This window comes from Alosa sapidissima, chromosome 8 (genome assembly GCF_018492685.1).
Source record: "Alosa sapidissima isolate fAloSap1 chromosome 8, fAloSap1.pri, whole genome shotgun sequence".
In the NCBI taxonomy this organism is placed as follows: Eukaryota; Metazoa; Chordata; class Actinopteri; order Clupeiformes; family Clupeidae; genus Alosa; species Alosa sapidissima.
In genome coordinates, this window is record NC_055964.1 from 11,022,471 (window position 1) to 11,032,973 (window position 10,503).

Below are 10,503 nucleotides of genomic sequence, written 5' to 3' on the forward strand. Positions count from 1 at the left end.
CTTTGTTTGTTTTTGGTAGGGAAACGTATTTTGTTTATTAGTGTTGCTATTTTTGAATATGGTGAAAAAATAAATAATTGAAATTAACAGAAGCTACATCCAACCTCTCCTGCAAGTGCCGTTTTCTCCATCTCCACCTAAAACTCACAATCCAACACGTGGGGTGACCGCCCGGTCGCTCACAGTGTCATCAAACATAGAGGCATAGAATTAAGTCGTGGTATGGGCGTTTATTCAATGCATGCGTGTGCACGTTGGTAGCAAAGCTAAGCTTCAACCTATTGGAAGGCTATTTAATTATGAAACGACATTTAATAGAACGACGTGGATTTATGCAACTTCCATAAAAAACAGAGCACAGACTATATAAAACACTGTTTGGCATTAAGTATTAAAGTCAGCCAAAAGCTATTAATTAGTCTTAGTTAAAGATAGTTAAAGATCTCCAGATCAGTGATTTACGCATGATCTGATCCGCCATTTACCATTCACAAAAGCTGGTATTGTGTTTCCTGAATCCTTACATTCAGGCATTCAAATTAAATGTAATTAGCATATAAATATTCTATCAGTGTATGATGCTTGCATGAGGGAAACATCCCAAAACAACGGCACCCATATAACTGCTGTTGTTTTGAGAAGTATTTCTCATGCAAGCATCATGCAACAATGCAAAAACAATGAAACTATTGTAGGCCTAATTATATTTTACATTAGTAAAGCAGTACTCTGATGTGCATGTTTTCACAAACTTTTGTGAACAATCTTAGCACTTTAAACATTGACTGTTTTGAAGTGCATGTATAGCAATATAGTATAAAAATAATAATAATTGTGATATCATTATGATAATTTGATGGGGGGGGGGGGGGTGGGAGGAGGGGGGGGGTTCATGTAGGTGGGCCCTATGACCCCAAAGTATGCCTTGACTGGGCCTCAGGTCAAAGAAGTTTGAGAAAGGCTGATGTAGACGACAAAGCAGCAAGGAGGCATCGTATGATCATTTAAACAAGTTTTATGACAGGGTCGGTGAGGATGGGGAAAATCGTACATTTCTGTGCAAACTTTGCCCACACTTCAGTCACAGTCATTATTCATTTAATCATTAAATAAAATACAGTACACGTCTTGGTTCAATAGGTTACGTGCAGTCATTTTAATATGTTTTAATAAACATTGAACCAGTCGCCCTCGGCTTGTAGCAAATTAGTTTTTTTGGCCCTCTAATGTATTTGACTTTGACATCCCTGACTTAAGGGAAGAGGAGAGATAGACTTCTCTGCATAGTCTGTCTGCCTCTTCACCCCCTCCATGTTTGGATACTGTCTGTCCACTAGCTACTTTTTACCACTGTCTTTCTGCCTCACTGTTTGCGTGCTATATTAGCACATTAGCACATATGCATAACCCCTCCCTCCATGCCATAGCCGAACTGTGGCCACACTTATACCTTTTCTTAAAATAGTTATATATATAGATATATAGACTCTATTCTTGCACTGTTGCACTATTGGACTTACTCATTTGCACTATCGCCATGACCACTATTACCATTGCACTATCACCATGACACCCACCCTTGATTGATTAATCATCACTATGTGGATACTGTTTTTAGAATTGATTTAGATTAAGTGTTAGTTAGTATAATTTGTATTTTAGTATATTTAGTATATTCTTTAACTTCTATCTTCTTTCTGCTGTTAGTGAATGTGTGTGTGTTGTCTGTATACCACTGAGACCTTGAATTTCCCCTGGGGATCAATAAAGTATCTATATCTATCTATCTATCAGTCTTACACAAACACACACAGGCACACTCACTCTCTGTTTCTGTTTGCTCTTTTACACATACACACACATATACACACACACACACACACACAGAGACTTGTCTCCTTAGACCACCCACAGGTGTTTGTCTCGCACTCGTGTAAGCACAGCGACTCTTCCAAAACTCAGATCTGAGCTCAGTAACAACAATAGTAGTTTTATGAAAAGAGAGTAATGTTTTCTTTCTGATCTGTAAGTGTTTGCTGTGGGGATGTGTTTTTCTGTAGAGGTGTCTCCGTTCATATTGACTGTCTGAATTCACTTGCTTAGTGCTTTTCACACCTACAGCCCATTCCCCTCTTTCCCCCTCTCTCTTTCTCTTTCTCTCTCTCTCAATTCAATTCAATTCAAGGTTGCTTTATTAGCATGACTGTAAGTACAGTGTTGCCAAAGCACAATTAAAACAGCATAACAATAACTCTCTCTCTCTCTCTCTCTCTCTCACTATCACATACACACACTTTTTTCCTCACTCACTCACTCACTGTTCCTAACTGTTTCCTTTCACACCTTCTTTCAAGAGCTGCTAACTAGCTCCTGCCATTTCTGCCATTTAATGAGATATGCTCCTTCTTGCACACACATCCGTTTCCTTCCACTCTTTTGACCGCCCTTTATCCCTGTGTGTGTGTGTGTGTGTGTGTGTGTGTGTGTGTGTGTGTGTGTGTGTCTGTAATTCTGTGCCTGTCCTTCACAATGACTTCATCACAGGTCTTCTGGGTGATTAAACGGCTATCATCTCTTTCTCTCTCTTTCTCTTTCTTTCTCTCTCTCACTCTCTCTTGCACCCTTTTGGTTTCTTGGTCACATTTCTAATGGCTTGTGAAATAGCAATTACATTTGCAATATGTCTCTTTTTTTCCCCTCATTGCTATGGCACCCATTCACAATAAAAGGATGTAAATAATATTTATTTCTCTCAAAAAGCTCATTAAAGCATATTACAGCATCATCTCTTTTTTCCTCTCTCCTCTCACTTTATGTCTAGTCTCACTTCAGTTTTGCAAAAATAATCTTGCAAACACTACCAACAGCCCAGTTGGTACTGGATACAACTGTTTTGGTGATCTGGTTAGCCACATTTTACACTTGGACAATTCTGATATTAAAATAACAAATAATAACAAGGTAGCAAGGTAGTAAAAAAAATTGAAAGTATTAAGTAAGTATAACTATATATACTCTTTTGATCCCGTGAGGGAAATTTGGTCTGCATTTATCCCAATCCGTGAATTAGTGAAACACACTCAGCACACAGTGAACACACAGTGAGGTGAAGCACACACTAATCCCGGCGCAGTGAGCTGCCTGCAACAACAGCGGCGCTCGGGGAGCAGTGAGGGGTTAGGTGCCTTGCTCAAAGGTACTTCAGCCGTGCCTACTGATCGGGGTTCGAACCGGCCATCCGGTTACAAGTCCGAAGCGCTAACCAGTAGGCCACGGCTGTCCCAGACCTGTACCACAAGGGAAAGCATGAAGAACAAACGAAACTACACTATTAACAACTGAATTGTCATTTAGTCGGTTGGAACTCATTTCATCTGGAATTCAACAAAGCACATGTCATTCTACATTAACCCATTTTCCACCACATTAACAGTTTGCTGTTTGATAACAGACACTGAATGGTAATGATCTTTCTCTTTCCCTCTCTGTCTCGGTCAGGCCTGTGGTCCCATTACGCTGCTCTCGGAGAAGATCCTCGCCGTGCTGCCCACGTGGCGCAAACTGAACGGGCCCAACCAGCTCATGTCCTGGCAGCAGTTTGTGCTGGACGTCCAGGAGCAGATCAACCCGCTGGTCAGCGAGGAGGACCTGAGAGAAATCGCCCAACAGCTGCACAGCATGGGCGAGGTGAGGGTGGTGCTGTGTGCATAAGAGGCTGTGTGTGTGTGTGTGTGTGTGTGTGAGAGAGAGAGAGAGTGAGAAAGAAGGAGGGAGGCCGAGAGAGGGATAGCGAGAAAGAGAGAGAAATTAATTGAGAGAGAGAAGGCTATGTGAAATACTACCACAAGGTGTCACTCTACTCTGGTAATACCAGTTCATCTGTAAACAATTTTCACTTCCACATAACTTGTTTACAGCATGAGTTCAGTGAGCTGGAATGTTTACCGGAACCCATTTGGCTAGTCTTGTGCAAATGTGGTTTGGTGAGCTTGTCCGTAGTTTCAGCTTTACTAGCCGTGTGCTATCATGAAGTGTACAGTGAATAGTTGTACTTGTGTTGTGATGTAAATGATTGAACACACTGATGGTGGTTAGTGAGGTTCCTCCTTCACTGTAAAGCCCTTTGGGTGCCTTGAAAAGTTGTTGTTGTTGAACTTCTATCATAGTCCCATAAAATTTAAGGACAGAATCATCTGTAATGGATATATGTTTGTTCTGTGAATATAAATAGCCACACAGAGATCATGAGATCATGAAAATGTATAGTTTATTGCTTCATTGCTTATTCGGTCTCTCTTACCTGTCTCATTTTGAAACTTTTAAAGGATACATTATGACATAGATATTTTAAAGGATACATTAAGTCACTGTTACCCAATAGAGTAAGGAGAGGGACAAGGTGTTCATCTTGTGACTGAATGGCATGTTCAAGCTTATCCAGACCTACCAAGGGACAGCATGAAGTACCACAAGGGAAAGCATGAAGAACAAACGAAACCACACTATAAAGTAAATACTGCTGCACAGTGTGTTTGCCATAAGCCAAACTATTTCCAGTAACACAGAAATAAAGTAGCGTCTTTAGCACTCTGATGATCTGTATACATGAACACGGACATAAACAAACAACTTTTCATATATACAGGACATCTACATACACCGTTTTAGGTCTCTGTCATTCAGGCTTCTCACTCACACACACACACACACACTCTCTCTCCCCCCTCTCTTTTGCTCTCTCTCTCTCTCTCTCTCTCTCTCTCTCTCTCTCCACCCCAGATCAACATCATGCAGAGTGAGACAGTTCAGGACGTGGTGCTGCTGGACCCACGCTGGCTGTGCAGCACGGTGCTGGGCCGCATCCTCTCACTGGAGACGCCCAAGGCCATCCACCACTACCGCGGACGCTACCGCCTGGAGGAGCTGCAGGACCTGGTGGCCGAGGGGGACGACGCCGACGAGCTCCTCCAGGTGCTGGACGCCATGGACGTGTGCGCCCGCGACCTCAGCACGCCGGGGATGGTGGACGTGCCGGCCCTGATCCGCACCAGCGGCCTCCAGCGCTCCTGGACCGAGGAGGAGGAGGACGACGACGACGTGGAAGGCGGCCAGAGCGACGCCCTGATCTACGGAGGAGTGAGGATCGTCCCCGCCGAGCACCTGGCGCCGTTCCCCTGCGGCCTCTTCCACAAGCTGCAGGTGAACCTGTGCCGCTGGAGCCGACAGCAGCAGCAGAGGCCGGACGGAGAGGCCGAGGGGGTCGAAGGGGAGGGGGAAGCGGGCAGCTTCAACATCTGCGATGATGTGCGACTGTGGACCAATGGGGCCAAAGTGTCCCTGGAATATGTCGAGGCCATGGTGCTGCTGGTCAACCACGGGCAGGGCATCGAGGTGCAAATCCGGGGCCGGGATTCGGAGCGGGCCCGATGCTGTGCCCTGCTGGACACCATCTGCAGCATCACGGAGGGCCTGTTGGCCACCACTCTGCCCGGCCTGCTGACAGTGAAGTATTACCTGAGCCCCCAGCAGTTGCGTGAGCACCTCGGCCCAGTCATGATCTACCAGCCCAAGGACTTCTACAGGGCACAGGCGCAACGCGAGAGTTGGCTCACCAACACAATGGGTGGTTACAAGGAGAGCTTCAGCAGCATCCTGGTTTTCGGATGCACGGACGTCCTACGGCAGGGAACCTTGGGGGCTCACGTGCACATCTCCGATGTGGGCTTGCTGGCTCGCCGGAAGCTTTGTCGCATGCTGGACCCACCCGATGCACTTGGCAAAGACTGGTGCCTGCTAGCTATGAACCTGGGCTTAAGCGAGCTGGTAGCTAAATACAGTGGGGGTTCGTCTGGGAACGGGGTCAGTCCTAGCGTTAGCCTGGCAATGGCTAACGGTCTTCCTAATGGATCCTGCTCGTCCTCGCTGCCGTCCCCTAGCCCCACCGCTGCCCTGCTGCAGGAGTGGGGTCGCAAGCCCGAAAGCACCGTGGGTGTCCTGATGACCAAGCTGCGGGAGCTGGGTCGCCGTGACGCAGCTGACTTCCTGCTCAAGGGGGCTCCCGTGTTCAGGGTTAGCCCTGAGGCACTGGCCACACCCAATGGCTACGGACCCACCTGCAACGGTGGCGGCATCTCTTACAACTCCATCAGCTCCGTCATATCACGATAGAGGGAAGGAGTGAGGGGGAGAAGTCGGAGCAAAATGTGCAATTCAGATGGAGCAGGATAGGCACTTGTTAAGGCCTCCGTCCTCCTAGCTCTCGTATAAATGATAGGATGAATATGTGAAGACTTTCCATGCTTTGTATTCATCCACATTGCTGTCCCTACCTGTTTGAATGTTTGTCAGCTAACGCATCTCATAGAGAGGATGTGCACGTCTGTTGATCCCGTCTATTCTAGTGCTTTCTATCAATATATTCATCTCATCAAGTTCGATTTCTAAAAATACTGCTAAACTGTAAAAAGCAAAAAGAACGATATCCCCAAAGGATTTCCAACAAGCTGAATTTATTCAATGCATTTTAAAATGAAGTTTATTTTGACAAAATACATTCTTCTAAGTGTGTACTAATGATTTAAAAATGATGGCAAATTAACGCTTGAGAGCACTAGCCGAGGCTAGATAAGATGTGAAGAAAAACAAGAGTGACATTCGAGTGCCTTTTCAATGGTAACTTGTCAAAAGACCACCTTTTTAGACTACAAATTGGACCCACCCTCTACCTCCACAAGACAGCTACCCATTTGTATTACTCGACACAGAATAGCTGTTATTTGTGCCCATGCAACAAAACCTCACTATTAGCTTCTCTCTATAAGAAGAGAATTAGCTCATGTGACTCTCTAAGCTGTGTGTGCAGGCGTACCAACAGAGGCCAAGAGTGCTTGGTAAAGATCTGTTACACATCATGATCCATGTAAATGTGTTCTCGTGTTTTGCTAGTGACCAGCTGGCTAGGGGGGAAAACACTCAAGAGCTCATAGATGTGTGAGGAAAGGCTATTTTATTGTTATGAAGAAAATCAGTTAGCTTTAAAAAAAAAAGTAAAAAAAGTAACTCTGTTTCTCCTGGGAGTAAGAGACGGTTTGGCCAGACTGTTACAGTGTTTCCCTTTGGCAGTGTAGTGACGGTAACATCAAAAGTACACGGCAGTTTTACCACATGGCATTACACAACATCTGGGCAAAAATCAGCATCTTGCTGTCTTGCATCGTCAAAGATATGTACTTAGCTATATCAAAAAAATGTTCATGGAAGCTGAAATTCATGAGTCCTATGGAATCCCAAGCTCTACAGTAGTGATATCATGTGATGTGGACAGGACATCTTGTTCTGACACAAGCTTCAGCAAGTCATTGCCGCATTTACTGATGTGTCAGTACATCCAAACAGCTCATCTGGGTGTGACCTGAGTGTTTCTCAAAAGAAGGGTACTCTTTGATTGCTGTTGCATATTAATGAATCTCTCCATTGATCTGAGTGTCTGAAGGAGCATGTTCTGAGTAACATCAGTCTAATAATATGAAACCACTTCTAGATAATAATAATATTCAATAAGAATGAGTTTAAGTCATGTCTCAGCCAGATGACATTTTTAGGTCCAGAGTAAGAAAATTATTGTCTTGGGTGTAGAGGGATTTTTGCTCTTTGACAGCCAAAACTAGCTATTGCTAAAGCTATTGCATCTCTTTCAGCTAACAAGCCTTTGTGTGTTTTTTGTGATGGATCATGAACCAAACAAAAACCCTTTTTATATTGAGAGCATGTGCAGAGCAGGGTACTGTTATTGTTGTGTATTCAAGGAAGTACAGCTGAGAGCGAATACTGTTGACTGCACTGAACTAATGGACATCCATCGACTAAGTAGTGGTTGTGGAGGGAGCCTTCTCAATCCCAGTCAGAGGAAATTATTTCCTGGAGTTCTGAGGAGAGTGATCCTCCTGCTTATTGTTCAGCATCTAATTTGTGGCCTTCTCCAGGCATTTTCGCTCTCCATGGTCCTCTGCACAGTGCTCGATGAAGCCCAGCTCCTACCATCATTCCATATGAGTAGTCTTAATTAAAATGTATAAAAATTGAATGTACTTCATCCGAAGATTCAGACAGTTGGACTGAGCCGCAAAGAACTTGGGCAAACCCAAATGCCACGTGAGTTCTTGACACAAAGAACGCTTGACCAGGTGAAGGGTGGTTATGAAGAGTCACCTGATGGTAACCCATGAGTTGTACAGTACAGGGGGAGGCCACTCTCCCTCTGTCTGAACTGCAGTCAAGTCGGTAAAAACATATGTATCCTAAAGGGAACCAAACAGACGGTGTTTTCTCATTCTAAAAGGCACATTTGTATATATTGTGATTGAATATACATGTAATTACTGCGCTGTCTCGCTTTGTGTCGGGTTTTCTCCCTCTCTTTGTCGAGCAGTGGTTCTATCACTTTTTCCCCTTGTGAGGCTCATGCTATATGATGTCCTTTTTAGGGAAAAGGATGTTATTGTATTTTAAAAAAGTCTTTGTACAGTCATCTCTTTGCACATGACCTTTGTTCTATTTATATTATGTTCTTAAAGCATGTCTCAGAATGTCATTTCCTTAATACTTCCTTTAAGTGTAGTACATTTTATAATAAATTGTTTACGTCACAATCTTGTGTGCAATTTTTTTCTCTTCAATCAGATAGTAAAATGTGAACTATCATTAATATTTTGTATCCAGTTCCGTTTTTGTTTTCCTCAGTTAAGTTGTACAATGTCGTTGGCTTTTGCAAGAGTCGTTTACACTGCAGAAAACAAGCTCAGTAAAACGCAGTCAGTAGACGAGGATGACTCTCACATGTGGTCCCCTCTCCCACGCCTCGAGGTTAGGCAAGTTGGCGCTTGTCTTGGGTACACCGCAGCAAAACCTCTTACTTGGCCCCCTTTCCAAAGACCTCCTGATGGATTATTTGACTTCCATTGATTACAATCCATTTAACATCTGTATTACAAACTTGTATTTGGACAAGTCAGTTCTTGAAATAGCAAAAAGTGGCCTTGCGCCAAAAGCCATGTTCAACAATGTTGTATGTTTCAAGTCACATGAAGTACTAGTGATTTTATGGGAGATCATGAGAACTTACTATTGTGTAAAGCTATCCTGTCCGGCAAGGGATTGAGCCATCATTTCCTTTACAGCGACGTTGGCCACAAGCAGCCTGGTGTGTGAGACTGTTAAAAAAACTATTAACACTTACTAATGAGATTAAGGAAAGTTGAAGGGGGCACTTGTGTGTGTGTGTGTGGGAGGGGGGCACTTGATCATGCATTTCAAAATTGTTGCCTTATCAGACTATTCTGATTCACTTATGTGTGTTTAAACAGCATTGGTTTGTTTTAAAGCAATGTTACTGTAGGGCTAGAATTGACCTGATAATTCCAGTTCTCAAACGTTATCTTTCTACCCAACCCGTTCCATTATTCAATAAGCCACCATCCTGAATGCAATCACTTCACTAGTGAAGATGTTTCCATAGTCAATACTAGGGTTTAACATTTTTCCCGAAAATGAGATCAAATCCCGGGAAATAGCTGTTTTTTGTAGTTGTTTTTAGTTTGTGCCCAAGTAATGTATGATATCACTCATATGCGTTCCCAAATCGCAAACTGACATTTTTATGTTATTTGTATCATTATTAGGCCAAAAGAACACAGTTTATGTCCATCGACAAAGTTTGCAATTATCATTTCTGCTGCGTGCGTGATAGGCCTAGGCCTATCTGCCGCAGCACTAACTATGAAATGCCAAGTGGATTGTCTTGACAACCCTTATAAAACCAATATATTACAGAACTCCATTATAAAAACTGACGAAATCTCCTAAAGTAAACCATGGAATGATTTCTAAACCATTCTGATAAACGAAATCCATGATGTGGCTATTGAGATTTGTTAACGGCTGCAAACGGGAATAATCACTCGAAGTTAACCAAATGTTTCTTTATTAAGGCAGGACAGGCATATTTGTCTTTTAAACATCACAAAGTTCAAATAAATTAAATAACCCCCCATAACACCTGACAATCCGGTCACACAACATGCACTTTGCGTTTTCATTTTCAAGTCTTTTAAACTGCTCCCATACAAAGCTGGCAGTAGACATCCTTTTAGGCGGTAGATACTGCTGCGTAGGCTACTGAATGCAACGTTACCGTAAGACAACGCGCACTGGAATTTTTTTTTACTTTCATTTCCCGTTTCCCGTCATAACATTTTAAATAGTAAATCGGGAAATAGTTTTGATCAGATGTCCCGGGAATCCCGTCTCCCGTGATTAAACCCTAGTCAATACATTTAAATGTACCCTTGCTCTAGAATCTCTCAGCAATAAAAGATAGTCTGCCATTTTGATTTTGTGTAAGGGTTCATATTTGAGTTCAACATCCAATCAAAATTAATTTCTCTGGTTTAGAAATAAAACTTCAGGAAGACTGCTGAGACTCCATTAACTGGCAAACTTAACCAT

The 10,503-nt window shown here is 43.2% G+C and overlaps 1 protein-coding gene across 2 annotated transcripts in view; it reads left to right on the top strand.

Moving 5' to 3' along the window:
- Positions 1 to 8,648, top strand: part of dapk1 (death-associated protein kinase 1) — a 65,767-nt gene extending 57,119 nt beyond the window's left edge. For both annotated transcript variants that reach the window (XM_042100923.1, XM_042100924.1), the window contains exons 25-26: positions 3,499 to 3,687; positions 4,780 to 8,648. In XM_042100923.1, coding sequence (XP_041956857.1) covers positions 3,499 to 3,687; positions 4,780 to 6,168 — 1,578 coding nt within the window. In that variant the 3' untranslated portion in view covers positions 6,169 to 8,648. The remainder of the gene's footprint in view (positions 1 to 3,498; positions 3,688 to 4,779) is intronic.
- The last annotated feature ends 1,855 nt before the right edge of the window (positions 8,649 to 10,503 follow it).